The sequence below is a fragment of the Myxocyprinus asiaticus genome, chromosome 36, assembly GCF_019703515.2.
Source record: "Myxocyprinus asiaticus isolate MX2 ecotype Aquarium Trade chromosome 36, UBuf_Myxa_2, whole genome shotgun sequence".
NCBI lineage: Eukaryota > Metazoa > Chordata > Actinopteri > Cypriniformes > Catostomidae > Myxocyprinus > Myxocyprinus asiaticus.
Window position 1 is genome coordinate 22,547,921 of NC_059379.1, and position 18,722 is coordinate 22,566,642.

At 40.6% G+C, this 18,722-nt stretch overlaps 2 protein-coding genes across 5 annotated transcripts in view; one reads left to right on the forward strand and one right to left on the reverse strand.

Annotated features, from left to right (window-relative positions):
* LOC127426915 (myocardin-related transcription factor A-like) overlaps positions 1–8,550 on the forward strand; it is a 44,262-nt gene extending 35,712 nt beyond the window's left edge. For 2 of the 4 annotated variants that reach the window (XM_051674049.1, XM_051674052.1), the window contains 12 exons: positions 562–722; positions 1,080–1,196; positions 1,345–1,598; positions 3,093–3,258; positions 3,596–3,988; positions 4,111–5,115; positions 5,253–5,456; positions 5,538–5,636; positions 5,769–5,909; positions 6,025–6,111; positions 6,215–6,275; positions 6,435–8,550. In XM_051674049.1, the coding sequence (XP_051530009.1) occupies positions 562–722; positions 1,080–1,196; positions 1,345–1,598; positions 3,093–3,258; positions 3,596–3,988; positions 4,111–5,115; positions 5,253–5,456; positions 5,538–5,636; positions 5,769–5,909; positions 6,025–6,111; positions 6,215–6,275; positions 6,435–6,982 (3,236 nt within the window). In that variant the 3' untranslated portion in view covers positions 6,983–8,550. The remainder of the gene's footprint in view (positions 1–561; positions 723–1,079; positions 1,197–1,344; positions 1,599–3,092; positions 3,259–3,595; positions 3,989–4,110; positions 5,116–5,252; positions 5,457–5,537; positions 5,637–5,768; positions 5,910–6,024; positions 6,112–6,214; positions 6,276–6,434) is intronic. The other 2 variants (XM_051674050.1, XM_051674051.1) reach the window with 2 other exon arrangements.
* Positions 8,454–18,722, reverse strand: part of LOC127426826 (protein shisa-9-like) — a 35,466-nt gene continuing 25,197 nt past the window's right edge. Inside the window, exons 4-5 of the mRNA XM_051673856.1 lie at positions 16,635–16,757; positions 8,454–13,334 (exon numbers count right to left, since the gene is read on the reverse strand). Of these exons, the coding sequence (XP_051529816.1) occupies positions 12,874–13,334; positions 16,635–16,757 (584 nt within the window). The 3' untranslated portion in view covers positions 8,454–12,873. The remainder of the gene's footprint in view (positions 13,335–16,634; positions 16,758–18,722) is intronic.

Below are 18,722 nucleotides of genomic sequence, written 5' to 3' on the forward strand. Positions count from 1 at the left end.
CACAAAACTGAAAATTGTCATATTTTACTCACTCTTATGTCGTTCCAAACCTGTATGATTTTCTTTTTCCTGTGGAACACAGCTCTTCCGTACAATAAATACGGATGGGGACCAGGGGCTGCCAAGGTCCAAAAGGACAAAAAAAGCACTAAAAAAGTCATCAGAACACCTCATGCACTTTATTACAAGTCTTCTGAAGCCATATGGTAGATCTGTGTGAAGATCTGACTGGAAATTAAAGTGAAAATCATGCTTTGAAAGTCTTTGACAGCCCTGGTGACCATTCACTTTTATTGTATAGAAAAGAGCTGCTTGGACATTATGCTGTAAATATGAAATGAATGACATGAGGCAATGAATAATGACAGGGCAAGTAAATAATGACAGGATTTTCACTGAACTGTTCCCTTAAGTGTTTTCTTTTGTCTTAAAATGCTAAACCACAAAGTGACAGTAAGAATGCATAACATGAAACAATTGTAGATCTAAAATATCTGTCTTAATTTGATACTTAAATGTATGTGTGACAGATCAGACATTATTTCTTGTCTATTCTCTCAGGTACTGAGTCTCCGAAGGGTGAGAGCTCCTCACTGGATGAGGACAGTAGTGATGCCCTGTCACCAGATCCACAGGGTAGCCAGGACTCTCCTATGGGCCTTGCCTCACAACACTCCCCCTATGATATGCTGAATATGAATGGAGACCTCTCGCCCATTCAGGTACACTCCCGATTCTGTTGTTTATTATGAGATATATGGACTATTGCAATTTCTCTTTGAAAAAGCTAGAGGGCAGCACTGCTCTACACTTATATTAACTTGGACACCTTCACTGTGTGCAGTGTTCTGACCTAAATCATCTCATTATTACTCAAGAATGTGACTACATATTCAAGATTAAGGAATCTGTCATTTAAAATTTATATTTTGAATATTGCACTATTCTGAAAATTTGTGGTATTTGAATGTACCCCCAAGATTCAGTGTGCACGGTATAGTGGGTACATATGCAGAGAGCACAGTATAAGAAATGCATTATAAACCATTTGCCGTATTTAACAAATGAATATATTTTAGTTCCTCAGACAGGCCCCATCTCCTCTGCTCGGTGCGTCTGACAGCTCCCCACCACAGAATCTAGCCAATGAAATTACTATGACAAACTCTTCCCGTCCACCTACGGGACAGACAAAGGTAAAGTGGTAGGCAACATAAGCTTTACATTAACATGTACATAATAAAAAAAATTAATTGATGGCATAACCTATCAGTTAGAACCTGTGAGAAGTATCATATTTTTCTCTTTATTTCATCCTTTTATCTTCCTTTGCCGCACCATAAGCAGCAGTCAAAATCCAGCACAGATCGGACTTCTCAGCGACCCAAAAAACCCAAAGATAACAAGCCCAAAGTAAAGAAACTCAAATATCACCAGTACATCCCCCCTGACCAGAAGAATGACCGTGAGCCCCCTCCTCAGCTTGACTCCTCGTACGCCAAGATCCTCCATCAGCAGCAGCTTTTCCTTCAGCTTCAGATCATCAACCAGCAACAGCAACACTACAACTACCACACTATCCTTCCTGCCCCTCCAAAGTGAGTGCAGCCACAAAGGACATGGATTCAGGCCTGTGTTGATTTTTTTTTTTTAAATCATAAATCAGTGGAAGGGATTTTAAAATAGCAAAATGTTTTAAATGGACCTGACAGTACTACACTCTTATTGGAAGGCAAAAGCACCATGGATTTGGCAAAAAATAATTCATAAACAAACATGCCAACAGGGATGGGGAATGCATAGAACTTTTATGAATGATAGATATCAAGATTCTCTGAGGCCACGTACACACTGCAACTAAATTTGGTTGTCAGTTCACCTTTTAGTGCTTAATCCTGTTCTGTACACACACCGTTCAGAAAAATACGGGAGTGACAACTGCATTTTACAACCGTATTAACTCCTGAAAAATTCAGGTAGTGACAACCGCATTTTCAAAAATTCCACGCAGTGTGTATGGAACCGAACTGAAAAACTAGTTGTTAATGCCGTGATTAATGGCGCGTGTGAGATGTGTCTGTTTTCTCCTGTTGTAAATCACACTTACAGAGGTATGTGTCTTCATTCATTCATATATTACAGCCTTTTTCTCTCTGCTGAAGTTTCTCTCATCATCACTGCGGTCTCGGGGTAACCTGTACATTACAGTCCAGAGCGCGTGCGCTGTTTAACATCGGCCTCTTAGACGCACGTGACCAAAACACGACGATTATGTCGACGGCAGTTAACTAAACATTGTCAGATGATAATACATCTCTATTGGATAATATCTTTGCTTAAAAATGGCGAACTAAAAACGGGTTAAACTGGTGGCATTCATGTTTCACATGCGCGAGAAGCTACAGCGTTGACTGCACTTGTCAGTCATCGCAATTGCGGGAGTCACTCCTGTATTCCGTACACACATGGAACAGTAATTTAGGGGATTCACTCCCGCATTTAAATGCGGTTGTCACTCACGAAAATTTGTAGTGTGTAAGTGGCCTGAGTTTTCTGCTGAAGTTTGCACTCGCAGATTCCGTCTAGGCATGTTAATGTGTTATAATTCTGCATATGCATATCTGTGAATGTTGGCCAGAGCAGTGGTTCTCAATTGGTGGGTCGTGACCCAAATATGGGTGGCAGCCAGGTCTGTTCTGACTAGGTCAGGGACAGCAGAGAAAAATGCAACTAACCATATAATTGTGCATATTTAGAATAGCACAATTATTAGAGTCATCAACATCAAAGAGAGGAGAGAACACCTCCCATATCTTTTGTTGTTCAAGTTAAAGCCTGTGAGTCCAATCAAACTCAAAGAGCAAATTCATTTGTCACTTGGTAGAAGCATGCCAACATGTTGTGTGACCTACTTTCATCCACGAAAACCATGAACAAAACCATGCAAGATAAAATAAAATACGGCCCAGACTACATTTAATACACGATCACTTGCTATGAGGATCAACGTGGTTTGCGCTGGCCACACAATGCATTTTGTGCAGTGAATTATTGGCTACAAAGATTAATATCAACTCTGTGCGCATTTCTAGACTTCCTGCTGAAAAGCAACAACCTTCCACCAATCCTGGCCCATCCCAGACAACTTCCACCTGCTCTACAGCCTCCTCCAGTCAGAATGGGCCTACTCGTCAGAGCCAGCCTACAGTGGGAGGAGCTAAGCCCAGCAATTTGCCTGCAAACCTGGATGAATTCAAAGTGGGCAACAGTTGCAATTTATTTACTCATACAGGGTTCCCACAGTCATGGAAAACCTGGACATATCAGGGTATTTGAAAAGGGTGATTTCCAGACCTGGAATAGTCATAGAAGTTAAAATAATCACAAGTCATGGAAATTTCTATAGTCAAGATACATTTTTCAAGTTATGCGCCGCTCTAAAATATATCCTCGGCTAGAAATTGCTCTTTGTGAGTGCTATCTTTATGAACCAGTTATCACATATGACAAAAGCCATGGAAATTCATTGGTTAAAATGTGTGGAAACCCTGCTCATACAAAACAAGAACAAATGTATTGTTTATTTCCCTTCTAGGTTGCTGAGCTTAAACATGAGCTCAAACTGAGGGGTCTGACAGTATCAGGGACTAAGAACGATCTCATCGAACGACTGAAAAACTACCAGGAACAGAACTGCAGTTCCTCGGTATCAGGGGCTGGTGCTGTGAAAACTGTGCCTGCTCAGTTACAGCAGGTTTCAACTCAGTCATCTGGTGCTGTCCCACATCAAGCGAAAGACACGACTGTTAAAATGTCAGCCTTTCCCATGGCAGCTACCACCAGGGTCCGCACCACAACTCCACCTCAAATTATGCGCTTCAGCAGCACTAGCTCCTCTCCTCCTGTATCTCCTACCCCCTCTGACCGTTCTTTGGCTGGATTGAGTCCAGATGAGACCAGCTGCAATGGGGATGTGTTTGGAGAAATGGTAGGTCTGAGGGTTTTAAAGGAATAGTTCATGCATTACAAAGCTTCTTTATCACATAATGAAAGTGATGTGTGTGGCATGATAGGTGAGTATCTTAAGAACTTGTCTCTTTCCCTTAACAGGTTAGCTCACCTCTCACCCAGCTTACCCTGCACCCCTCTCCAGAGCATCCCTCCCCGATTAAAGAGGAGCCTCTTGGGCAGATGCAGGCCTCTTGCAGGCTTTCTCACCCAAGTCCACTGTCAGCTGCGCAGCCTCAAGATCCAGCTCTGGTGACTGCAGCAGGATCAGCAGTGCCTACTCTGGACAAAGACCAAATGCTTCAGGAGAAGGACAAGCAGATAGAGGAGCTGACACGTATGCTCAGGCAGAAGCAGAGGCTTGTGGAGACCCTGCGCTCTCAGCTGGAGCAGGGTAAGCGTGGAGCAGCCACAGACGGCATGGACAGCACCATTACCTCTGAAATACCATCGCTCCCCAACGGAGTGGAGGTGAGGGTGAAGGAAGAGATCAAGGTGGAAATGGACACATCAGAGGACTTACAGAAGCAAGTCCAGCCCCCGAAGAAGATGCAGACACAGTGTTCACAGCAGACACTGCTCAAGCTGCAACAGAATCACCGGCTTCAGGTGCAGCAGCAACAACAACTGCAGCAGCAGCACATGCTGGTGGAGCTACCAAATGTACAGAAACTGAGGACGCAGTTACTGGAACATCGAAATCAGCAACAACAAATGCAAGTGGACCTTACAAAACTCCAGCAAGAGCAAGGGAAGACACAGGTATTGCAACAACAGCAGCAGAAGACACAATTACTGCAGCAGCAAAAGACACATTTACAACAACATCAGCAACAGCTGAAGAATCAGTTACAGCATCAGCAGCAGACAACACAGGTACTGCAAAAGAAGCAGCAGAATCAACTGCAGCAGCAGCAGCAGAAGAATCAATTGCAGCAGCAAAAGAAGATACAGTTGCAGCAAAAGAAGATACAGTTGCTGCAACAGCAGCAACAACAAAAGCTACAGCAGCTCATCATCCAGCAGAGTCAGCAAAAGCAACTCCAAACAAATCAGAAGCAGCAGAAATCACAAAATCAGCAGCAACAGCAGTTACAGACACCACAGGTCAGCAGCATTTCCCTCTCTTCTGATAGCTCAGATATAGTTGTTTGTATGTCATTGTGAAGACTTCTTGCAAATGCTCTGATTTTTCTTTCTTGCAGTACTTACCCTCTTTTTCCCTTTATTTGTTTCTTTTACAGATTTCACAAGTGTTTGTCAACCATCAGTCTGGTACTCAGTTTACCACATCTTTCCCACTGGATCTCCTGAAGGCTCACGCCACACCCACACTGGTCACTGATAGCAACGGCAACCGTTATCTAATTGCACTCACCAGTAACAGTGTGGACAGCCTGACGGGAAAGTCTCCTCAGAGCAAATCCAATGGACGGATTACTCTGCAGGTGGCTATAGGCTAGATACATATATCATTGTTTATTCTTGACTAAGTACCATTCATAAACCTCGGTTTTGTTGGGTTTCAGAGATTACAGTCTACACCTACCAAGCTCCCTAGCCAATCATCTTCTGAGATCACTAGTTCTGTCAACCAATCACAAGCTGTCAGAGAGCCCATCACCAAAGTATGTGCTTGCAATACATGGATGTGTTCTGAAAAGGAGCATTTATATGAGATATCTTTACAGCTCTTTGACACTCTTTTGATTTAACAAATTCTGGAGTTTTTCAAGCATCCATTGCTCTCCCACTTTCAGGTGCAGAAATTAGGGCTCCACTTGAACACCACTACAGTTCAAGAATTTAGCCAGCCAGTATCTGCACCACCCAGCTTTGAGCCCTTCTTCTGTGAGGAGTCCAACCCATTGAGCAAATCCTCCTCACCCCCTTCATTTAAGGTATAGCACTGTTAGATCAACATATATCATGAATACCCATGTCTTTTTCCTTTTTCTCCCTCTTCTTTTTTGAGCTTTCCATTTTCCCTCTACCTATCATCTCCTTCTTTTTTAGGAGGAGGTTTGCCCAACCTTTGATCGGCACACTTTGTTCACCCCTTCCTCCCCAAAGCCGAACCCTCACCTCCCTCAACCTTTCAAAGTATGACCCTATCTTTCTTTCTTTCTTTCTTTCTTTCCTTCCTTCCTTTCCTTCCTTCCACTGTTCTGTCTTCTAGTAATGTCAAAAAATGCTCTTTTTACAGGAAAATGTCTCTAACAACCAGCAAATAGATGACCTGTTTGAAATCCTAATCAAGAGTGGAGGTAAAAAAAAAAGAGCTCTTTTGAAATCATTCGAATTTAGAAATCCTTTGAAGCGCTCTTAGTCAGGAAATATAATTTAGTTCACTATGTACATGACAGTTGTAGCTTGAAAACTTTAATTTTTGTGGTTGTTCTCTCTTGTGCGCCCTTTTGAACCAGAAATTTCATCTGGATTAAAAGCCAATCAGGACCCCTCCTTGTCAGACCTCCACTCCAGCCCTCCCACCCCCTCTCCACCTCCTTTCCCGCTCCACCTCTCACCAGCCACACATCACCCTGACCCTAATCCTTCCCAGCAGCTCCCAGACACACAAGGCAGACCCTGCTTGGGAACTGGCCGCCTTGAGGACTTTCTGGAGAGCACCACTGGAGCGCCTCTTCTAGGTGCGGAGCCAGATGGTCCATTGACATTGATTGATGACCTCCACAACCAAATGCTGAGCACTTCCAGTATTCTGGACCATCCCTCATCTCCAATGGACACCAGTGACCTGAGCTTCTCACCCCACCCAACCAGCCTATACTTTGAAGACCCCACTCTGGATGGCATGGATTGGCTGGACATACCTGTGGGAGGAGGGAACAATAATTGTAACAGTGGGGGTATGGTTCTAGCCCCTCTGAGCTCACACACACCACCCAGTGTTTTCTCTGCAGACTTTTTGGACAGTTCAGATCTGCAGCTCCATTGGGACTCCTGTTTGTAGCCATTGGTCTTAATTGCTTAACAACACACAATTTAGCACCTTCAACCTTACTGTGGCTGTACACAAAAAACGCCAGACGCACATGCTGTTTCTTATGCTGTACAGCTTTATTTTTTCTTCATATTCCACAAGATTGCTGGATGGTATTTAAACAGGTCCTCTTAAGCACTGAATTTTAAGCTCTTGTTTATCAAATCATACTCAAATGTTTTACATTACACGGCACTATTGCCTTTGCCAACAAAGAGACCAATCTGGACCCCTGGCCACCATCTTCCCTCTCCTCCAAAAACCCAACTAATGTTGGCCTGACCATTTTATCTCCGACAAGTCCATTCCTTGGTTCAGCTATTAGACCAGTTGTCTGCATCCATGAGATGAGTTCATTCAGTCCTTTTGACTGCTTTCAATCACACCAGGTAGCACAATCTCCACTGGAAGAGATGATAATCCTTCTTAAGTAGCGTGTAGTATATTGTTTTCTGCCCATCTTAAAGGAATATTCCAGGTTCAATACAAGTTAAGCTCAATCGACAGCATTTGAGGCATAATATTGATAACCACAAAAATGTATTTCGACACGTCCATCCTTTTCTTTAAAAAAAGCAAAAATGGAGGTTACAGTGAGGCACAATGGAAGTGAATATGGCCAATTTTTGGAAAGACAGATGTTAAGCTTATAATTTTCTAAAAACACTTACATTAATTCTTCTTTTAAAACTTTTTTAAAAGTTTAAAAGAGCTGTAAAGTTTAAATGGTCATTTTTAGTCATTTTAGGGTTTGTTGACATTAGCCTACATTGTCATGGCAACGAAGTTGTAAAATTGGTTATACCTTTACACAGAAAATTTTAGTAAGTGATGTTATCACACTAAAATCATGCTAGTTTTGAAAAAGTGAGTATTAAAGTATTTAACATTAAAAAATTGGCCCCCATTCACTTCCATTGTAAGTGCCTCACTGTAACCCAGATTTTATTTTAATTTTATTTTTAAGAAAAGGAGGGATGAGTCAAAATAAATGTTTGTGGTAATCAATATTATGCCACAAATGCTGTCGATTGAGCTTAACTTGTATTGAACCAAGAAAATTCCTTTAAGTAAGCTATGACCCCAGAACAACAATGTGGTTACAGTGGTGCTGTCATTCAGGAACTGCTGTGGAGTTAAGTGTATTTCCTCTCTCTTATTGGTTCCTGACATCTCTCCCAGCATCACAATTTTCACACAGTGAAAAAAACTAAAAGGATGAAAAATATGAAATACCAAACCACTGCTTATTTGGCATTTTGGTTTCTCCTGCTTTGCACTTAAGCTGACCCAAGTGGTGCTCTGGTCTAAAGAAACAGCCCAATGTAATGGGCTATGCAGGGAATCAGGTTTGGTGACGTTCACCAGATCTCTATGCATTGCTGTACTTTAGAATCATAATATTGACAAAACCTTTGTTTTTTTCCCACTGATTGTATTAATTAGCTGGTGGAGGTCAGTGCTGGGGTCCAGGTTTCAGAGTATTTGGAACTTATTTAAAAAAAAAAAAGGAAAATAATAAAAGGGAAAAAATGCTATGTTTAGGAGTGTTTTATTGTTGCACCTGCACTCAAACATACACAGTGCATTTAGAAAGCATTCTTCCCATTTGATTACTTATTATTCTGCTTTTTGCAAAGTCAAAAGCAAATTTTATTATTTCTACTTTTTTATGTTTAAAAAAAGAAAGATGCCTGCAGAATTATTTTAAAATAAAAATGAGTAAATTAGTGAAATCTCTCTGAATGTACGCCACACAAACTCCTCCATGCATTTCTTTTAAGAGAATATAACTTCAACTGCTTGTTTCAATTTAGGAAACTCATGTTTTTCAATTGGCAATATATAATTTGTAGTGCTTTTGTTGTGATTCTTGTACCTGAGAGTTTTACACAACACTGAGCTACCATCAGTGACCAAAGGATGGCGAGAGAGATACAGCACAGATTTTCTTCAAAATTCGAGAAAAGAGTCTTGAGGTGTTCCTTGTGGCGAGTTGTGTTTTCTGCATGGACGACCACCAAACCCTTCTGAATTTTACCTGTCCACAGGGGCAGACTGGCCATCGGGAGAACCGGGACTTTTCCTGGTTGGCCGGCCGCGAAACGGGGCCGAATGGGCCACAAAACGGCACCACGATATGCAGAAAAGGATAGCGACACCCCCCTTCAACAACTTTTGGGCCAGTTTCTATGTAAAATCCCAGGCCGATTTCTTTTCCCAGTTCACCCCTGCCTGTCCATGAGGGATGATGGTCTCAATGGCATTAAGTTTGGGAAAGAACCATGCCATGACTTCAAGAATTTATAACATGTATGTAAATAGGCTTATAAAATAAAATACTCAATTATTACACACAAAAACTAACACTGCAAAAATTGTGATTATTTTTTATTATTATTATTTTTTTTAGTACTTTTATTTCAAAAAGAGACATTGCAAATCCAAATTTGAAAACACTTTTTACTTCAAAGCCCTTGGGGGCTGTTCTCACCATACACGTTTTTGCGTCCGTCTGTGATGTTTTTCACTTCTTTTCATTATGTAAACATAATCTAGATGGATAATCTTTGACGTTGCAACGTCTCGTTGTTTTCTAAGGTCTCGCGCAGAAGCCTTGCACAGACGTCGTGTCAAGTTTAAGGAATAATTCACCCAAAAATTTAAATTCTCTCATCATTTTAAATACATACCAGATGTGTATGACTTTCTTTCTTCTGTAGAACACAATTTTTTAGAAGAATATCTCAGCACTGTAGGTCCATTCCGTACAAGTGAATGGATTCCAAAACTTTGAAGCTCATAAAAGCACATAAAGGCTGCATAAAAGATATCCATACAACTCAAGTGGTTTCATTCATGTCTTCTGAAGCGATCCAATCAGTTTTGAGTGAGAACATACCAAAATATAACTCAGTTTGCACTGTATATCTTTCCAGTGCAGTCTCTAAAAACAATTATGATTTCAAGCTTGATTGCACTTCTTAGTGCTTGACCCATGCACAGATGAGCTTGAAATGTAAGTGTAATTGAAAAAGTGTACTCGAGCTTGAAATTATGATCGACAAGGAGACTGATGATGTCAAGATTTCTAGTGAAAAAGAGTTCTATTTCGGACTGTGGATTGGAGCTTCAAAATTTTGGTCACCATTCACTTGCAATGTATGGACCTACAGAGCTGAGATATTCTTCTAAAAATCTTCATTTGTGTTCTGCAGAAGAAATAAAGTCATACACATCTGGGATGTCATGAAGGTGAGTAAATAATGAGAGAATTTTCATTTTTGAGTGAACTGTTCCTTTAACTACAACTTTAAAATGCGCGTCTCGAGACACCTGCGTTCTTTTGCGCTGTGTATAGCTTCTTTTTTTTTTTTGGCGTAATAACTTGTTCGGTGTGAACGGCCCCTGATCATGTTGATTTGGAATTGTTTTTTTGTTTTTTTACCTGTATGCATATCCGTAAATATTCTTGCAAAATATATTCTAGCTATATATTATGTTTTCTAGTTTTGATTTCAACTTAAAATGTTAAAATTTCAATCTCCTAATTAATTTCCTATCTCCTCTTAACTCCAATTGAAGTTAAAAGCCCTTATTCAAATAGTTATTTAACATCTCACAACTAATACACAACACATAAGTAACATTTACAATGTAACAAATAGTAGCCTATATTCACACTTTTATTTCATAAAGCCTATCTTTTAAAAATTTCTAAAATGTAATAGTCTGTGTAGTTATTAAATACAATTTATGTACAGGAATACAGAAATGCATTTAAGATGCTCAATATAAATGTGAAAAAGCAGAAGTGTCTAGTTCACAAAAACATCTGGGTTGGAGAAAAGCATGACTCAATACTAGAAAATGGGAAGCACTTTAAATTTTTGACTACAAACATTTGTAAATATTCAGAAATAAAACTTTTTAGATTTCCTATCAGAGTCTCTGTTCGACTGCAGAAAAGGTTATCTGTCCTATCGGATGTGGTATATGGTATTGAGTTAGATCTTTTTTTCTGTTTTGATACATTGTCTCTGAGGTAAAAGTTTTGTTAACTCACTCTGCTGATCCAAGTTGAAAGAAGGACAAACAAAAGAAGGTAAATAGTACAAGGTTTGCCTACTACAGAACTAGTGCCTTTGAGATCTTGATTTCAATCATGGTTAATTCACTAGAACTGATATTTTTGCCATATCACCCTGTAGCTCAAGACTGGTTGCCTACTGAAGCTAAGCAGGTGAGCCTGGTCAGTACCTGGATGGGAGACCTCCTGGGAAAACTAAGGTTGCTGCTGGAAGAGGTATTAGGGAGTCCAGCAGGGGGTGCTCACCCTGCGGTCTTTGAAGGTCCTAATGCCCCAGTATAGTGATGGGGACACTATACTGTAAAAAGGCACCGTCCTTCGGATGAGACCTTAAACCAAGGTCCTGACTCTCTGTGGTCATTAAAAATCTCAGGATACTTCTCGAAAAGAGTAGGGGGTGTAACCCCGGTGTCCTGGCCAAATTCCCCCCATTGGCTCTTATCAATCATGACTTCCTAATAATCCCAATCCATTAATTGGCTCTATGTGTAAAGCGCTTTGAGTGTAGTATCAGAAAAGCTAACGTTCATTCATTCATTCATTGCATAACTTGATCTATGGAATGATGTGCGTCATTCCCAGATGATTGCTCTGAGCTGCAAGCATCTTCAAGCATGACTGTGCATCTTTTCTTGAGCACCATGAGGCAACCAACTAAGGACAACAATCTGTAAGTGAGCTGCTCAGCTCAGCATGACAGTGAAGATTCACACTTTTAGTCAAGCAGTCTTGAGAAATGGAGACAGAAACTCAGAAATTGTTATTCAGTAACAGATATAACAGAAAGATATGATGAAGTTGGATTATCTCAAATGATTTGATGGCTCCACTCCACGTCTGAGGTGGTTTGGATGTTAAACTAATGCAGCATCAAAAACCAAGATTTCCTCTCTGATCTTTTTGCAGAAAATGCATCCAGGGTCTAGAAACAGTTTTCAGGATTTTCGGAATGTCTGTTTCGATGAAATACTGGAAAGTGTGAGCACTGTGTGGTTCTTGATCAGTTTTATGTTGGCTTTGGCAGTGTGTGTAATTCTTCATTTCATGTGAGCAGGTTTTGCCTCATGTTCACTGACAGTGCAACATGTTTCTTTTGTACAAAGGTGATTGTTGCCCATGGCGGGAACTGGATTATTATGCCTTGTGACAGGTTTTCCCTCAACCTCATTCCCTTAAAACTAATTAGTGATTTAATGAAATGTTGACCTTGAAGCAGAGTTACTGCTCAGACCACAGAGGAAGACTGTGAAATCTGAAGTTGAACTTTCCTCATCAACACAAAATCCTCAACACATCCACGGAAGCTCATACACAAATCCTGGTATGAGAGCAGACATCTGGCTTTTGTAGACGTTCTTTGCTCTTTGACCCTGTTCTTGGACAGGAGAACAAGTTTACGTTGTCGTTTTTCCACATAATTGATCCTGAGGTTGTGTTTTTATAAAGATGAGCAGGATAATGTCCCATTCTCACTCTCTTTAATGACTGATTTAGCCTGATGTGATGACTGCACTGTCCCCATTGAGTTAATGTGGCCTGAGGGGCCATTCCTGCATTTCGGTCTGAACACTCACATCATTGTTGTCTGAGAGAGGAGCGTTCTGCTGCAGTTACACAAAGATCAGAGATGAAGCCAGTAAACTGGGACAGAAAAGAAACCATGAGAAACCAGGAGTTCCAAAGTATGACATGACATTGTATTCTTTGTGTATACAGCCTGCTGACAAACACGATAACAGTCAGGGGTGTTGTTTTCTTCTTTTCCTTTTTCTCAGACAGTTACCTCTGTCTTGCTGTTTGTCTGGTAGGCCTTGAGTTTGGGATGGGGCTGATACAATGGGTGTCCCCCATAGCCTGTGGGATGGGAAAGGAACTCAGGTAGTGCTTCTGTGCTGTACTGCCTCCTGTTGCTGTAAGTCTGTCTGCGATTGGAGTGCCCTGGATGTGAGGTCTGCCGGTGGACGTGTCTTTGCCCAGAATCCCAAGCTTTGAAGGCTGAGTTGGAGATTTGAGAGTGGGTGGTGGTCTTTGGGATGCGGGTCCTCTCCAGCTGGTTGGTTGGGATTGAGATGGAAAGGGGGGAATGGATGTCATGGGAGGGGAGGACCTGGTGAAGGTAGGACTTGTCTTTTGGGTGCATAAGCACCGGTTGGAAGGGTACAGGTGGGGAATGATGCTGGGAGAACTCCATTACTGGATAACTTTTGTAGTAGCCTCGGCTTGCAATATCAGCTGTAAGGGAGAAGAAACAAGCATGAGCTAGAGAGGCAGACATAGCACCACATGAGAAATCTTATCAAAGAATAGCATGAAACATTTCCATCCAATATAAATGCCCACTGGTGGATCTTTTAAATAGTGTTGTTTGTTGAGCGAAAAGTCCTTCACCAGGTACCTGTACCTTTGGTCTTTGCACTGCAGCATGCATTGCAAACCAGTGATTTTACATTAATGTGTCCTGAAAGTTTACCTCCCTTTTCTTATTGCTTATGATTGCACAGTATGTGAAAAAGATCCAGTATTGGAAGCATCAGCTTTCAGTGAAGTTCTTAAAAGTACATGAAACTGCAACATTTGTATTCCTAAGACTCCTGTTGAGAGCTCTACTGAGAGCTTGTCCATTTTATTAAGCAGTGACTTTATGTTGCCTTAAATGTTTAAAGGTCATTCCTTAGACATGACTTATCTGTCTTCTCACGATATTTACCTGCGAGCTGCTCACTCTGTCTCACCACATTAATGTCTGCTTGCTGCACTTGTCCTGTTTGTTCTTGTATTGGATGAGTAAATCAGGAGGTTTTAGATAGAAGGTGTATACATGACATGTGAATGTTTGTCAGGGGACACATTCAGTATGTATACTTGTGCAGTTATAATCAAGCTACTATAGTGGGTTTTTTTGGGGGGGGAGGGGGTTGCATCGTCGGGATACACAAAAACCTGCATCCTATTGACTAACCACCTGCAATCTAGTTTAAGCAGGTGCAATCAGTGAAAAAAACACATTGCACTATTACCGTCCGAGGAAAGCAGGCAGTAAACTTGATTTTATTTCATAGAGATGCTTGTGTACATTTTCTATCCATTATGGCAGCAGTGATTCATTAAATAATTATCAAATGATGGAGAAGAGGGTTTAAACCTGGCACATATCCAGATGCGCAGTGTAGTCGAGTGCATTTTTGATGTGTTAAAGAGAAGATTCAGGTGGAAGGATCACAGTAGTGGAGTGTTGCCGCACAGTCCCAGCAGAGTTAGGCAGATCATGGTGGTCTGCTGTATCCTTCGTTATATAGCACTCAGAACCAGCCCACAAAATTGGAATTGTGTCATGCATTTTATTTTTGGAATTGCGCCATGCACAAGATTTTGTGGCTGCGTTTGCGCTGTTGCCAGTCCCAACTATATACATACAGTATATACTATATATGAATTTATTTATTTATTTCTATATTATTACTTTTCAAACTCAGATTTGTTTTTTAGTATCTCTTATTAAATGCGCAATCATGATTATTAATAAACATGAACATAATAATAACTTTTGATGAGAAAACATTTTTTTGTACGGGATGCAATAAGATAGGGGTTCAGAGTGCAAAGTTATCAAAGGGCCCAAAAAACCCTCACGTCGCCCCTGTACATGACAAATTGCATAATCCAATATTTGAAGGAAGGACGTCAGTTGAGAAAGTGCTGGCAATACAGTACACATTGTGCATCCCCTCTGTATTTTCGAGCCTGTGCACAACGCAGAGGCAGTTGTGGTCCGATTAACATTAATACATGCTGGACAAAGCTGCACTAAAATACATAATCTAGGTCTGTTAGTCTGAATTCGTAAAAACCAGGCTAGTACAATTACAGTCAGACTAAAGTGTTTAAATGCTGTTTTAAAAAGATGAATAATTGCTTTAGTTTAAAATCAAACCTTTGTAGTTCTTGTAAACATACTGATTGTGCATGGGCATACATGCCCGAAAAACACTGTGAAATAAAAGGATTGAGTAAAATTCATGTAGATGCGCTTTTGGTCACAGCCTCATCAAATCCATTGTGGGACCCTACATCAAATTTGTAAACTGATGCCATGTGGCATTCTTTCAAGTAACATAGTCATCAAATTGTATTTTTAGCCGTATTTCTCTTATTCATTGTTACTTTCTTCTTGCCAAAAGGTGATTTGTGTAGATGATGGCTGAAAAACCTTGAGCTTACTCCAAAGGTTATATTGTCAGAGTGCATCATCATTATCATCATCACAATGTGCTGACTGGCATCAGATCTTTGTTCAGTAACTTCAGACACAGAAATGTTATGTTTACGTACATATTTGTCAGCTAATAATGTGTATAGATTATATATGCATCACTAAGTCACTGAATCCTTGTGATTTTTCTACAATTGGCTTAATAAGTTCCCAGAATCTAATGTTCCTGCCTGAAAGTAAATAAATACTGGACAACAGCAAACACCTCTCATGCCCACAAGCTCCCTTTTGCTGTCATTAAAAATGAGTTGTTCTAGGGGGCCTGGGTAGCTCAGCGAGTATTGGAGTTGTGACCCCTGGAGTTGTGAGTTTGAATCCAAGGCGTGCTGAGTTACTCCAGCCAGGTCTCCTAAGCAACCAAGCTGGCCCGGTTGCTATGGAGGGTAGAGTAGCATAGGGTAACCTTCTCGTGGTCGCGATTAGTGGTTCTCGCTCTCAATGGGTTGCGTGGTAAGTTATGCGTGGATCGCGGAGAGTAGCATGAGCCTCCACATGCTGGGAGTCTCTGCGGTGTCATGCACAGCGAGCCACGTGATAAGATGCATGGATTGGCTGTATCAGAAGTGGAGGCAACTGAAACTTGTCCTCCGCCACCCGGATTGAGGTGAGTAACCGCACCACCACAAGGACCTACTAAGTAGTGGGAATTGGGCATTCCAAATTGGGAGAAAAGGGGATAAATAAAAATAATAATTAAAAAAATGAGTTGTTCTTTGACAAAATGCAAGAGGAGCTGTTTGATTATTTTTACAAATTTGAGAGATTAAGAAAAGTAACAGATTGCCTCTTAACATTTTATGCCTCTTGGGTATTTACTTCATAAAGCATCACTTTGAATGAAGCTGTAAAAGACAAGGGGATTGCTTTATAAGAAATGGCTCTATGAACTGAAAGAACTAGATTTATCATTACCCTCATTACACTTCTTTTGCCATAATAAAAATCCATTGTCACTGTGTAGTAGGTGTTGTAAGTCTATTAAGGATCCTGCTGGTAATTCTGACAAAAACAACTGCAGAAAATGTGTCCGGTGTATGTGCACGTCTGTGTAAACGTGTGGCCATAGGCACTGGGACCCTAGTTTGAGTACTTGTGACACTGAGTAACTTTGTAGTACTGCCCCAAATGTGGTCCTCTCATACCAGAGGGCTTCCCAATTTCTGTCAGTCAAACTCAGGCACTGTTGTTCATGGCATTCAACGAAGCATGAAATAATTCAACGTCTGTGAATGAAGTGTGTTTGTGCACGTAAGATTTCTTACCAACTGCCTTTAGAGAGTTGTACTTATTTAGCGCAAGACCTGGTATGCTGAGGTTGCTCTGAGGATGAGGCAGTCCGACTGGTGTACCGAAAGAGAAGCCAGAGTTGTTTAGATGGTACTGCTCTGGAATACAGAAGAAGGGAAGAAAAATATATATAAAAAAAAATTTAAAAAAACATTTTACACGCAGATCCATATTTACAATTTGCCTTGACAGAAGATTTCCCCACAAGATTTTAACTCTGAATAACTTTAAATAAATTTCACATAACTCTAAGTAGTTAGGTGGGTAGATGATGTTTTGAGGGACCTAAAGCCTTAAAGCTTTCCCACCATGTATGATGGGTGTTGCTGACACAGCAGCAAGCTGATGCCTAAAGTGATGAGAGAGATGACTTTCTAGCATAGAATTTTATAATTCATAATGTGCATTTCCACATCTACTCAGCTTAAACCATCCTGCCCAAAACCTGCCCAATGATAACGCATTTTAGTGCACATTCTGAGAGAGGCATGAACTCAGCTGGTTTGAAGCAAAGATTCAGTATCTTCCAACTTTGGGATTAAATGTTTCCTAAGAGCACCTCTCTCTCACACTTTTGATATTTTTTTCCTTGCTTCTGTTGTTGTTTGTGTGTGTGTGTGTGTGTGTGTGTGTGTGTGTGTGTGTGTGTGTGTGTCTCTTGTGCCTACAGTTTGTAGTTTTGTGTGCTTTGATGACACAAATTTTTCTCCTTTTCCCTCTGGCCCCTGCCTATTTGCTGCCCTCTCTCTCTACCCTGGTTGACCCCCTGGTCTGGCTCTATTAATTAATTAATGTGCTTTATAGATATGTGGCCATTCAGTTTAAATTCTGATGAAATGTAGTTTCTGAGTGAGACTACAGCAAGCCTAAATACCTTAAGAAAACTTCTCCCTGAAGCTAACTTGAAAGCAAACAATGTTATGAAGTGTTCTTGAATAAATCAGCATGTTAAACAAAACTTGTAGGTCACAGCTAAACATGCCAGCAGTGCATGAGTGTACTAAACCAAACTTTGTAATTTGCATACAATTCTCCTGTTTAGACAATCAGGTGAGAATACTTCACTGAAGAGGTGTTCGGTTGTGATGTCAATTTAAGCCAACCCGAAAGGCTAATTCGCCAGGGCTTAGCTCTTTCTAACGTGTTTTTAGAATAGCATTTATAAGGACAATGGCTAATATGTACTTAAAGATATGTTCTAGTTTTAATCCACAACATAACCTAGAAACCATCACTCCTTAAATGTGAATTTTAAAACTGTTCTGTAACAGTCTGTTTTGCATAACTATAAACTACATATTTGTAAAATTATTTTTATGTGGCTCGTTGTACTTATTTAAATGTTTGCATTTCATAACCAACTACATTTTAAAACTGCAAGCTTGTTCAAGTGTGATCAATTTGCGTGGTACCTCAACGGATAGAGCGTTGCTCCAAAAAGCAGATCAAGTCAGCATAAACATAATCTATCAAACTCAAGTGGTTAAATCAATGTCTTCTGAAGTGATCCAGTTGGTTTTGGGTGAGAACAGAACAAAATCTAACTCCTTTTTCACTGTACATCTTGAGAGCAGTATCTAGGCAGATCATGATTTCAAGCTCAATTACACTTCCTATAGCGCCATCTAGCTCTGCACATGCGTCAAACACTAGGAAGTGTAATTGAGCTTGAAATCATGATCTGCCTAGATACTGCAATGGCAAGATGCACAGTGAAAAGGAGTTATATTTTGGTCTGTTCTCACCCACAACCAACTGGATCGCTTCAGAAGACTTTGATTAAACCACTGAAATCGTATGGATTACCTTCATGCTGACTTGATCTCCTTTTTTGGAGCTTCAAAGGCCTGGCCACCATTCACTTGCATTGTATGGACCTACGGAGATATTCTTCTAAAAAATCTTCATTTGTGTTCTGCAGAAGAAAGAAAGTCATACTGGGATGGCATGAGAGAACTGTCATTAAAAGTTTGAGAAAACATTTAACTCGCTTTTAGCGCCACACAGTGGACATTTAAACTCAGAACTGATATTAGTAAGGAGCCTTGTTACATTATTTTGCA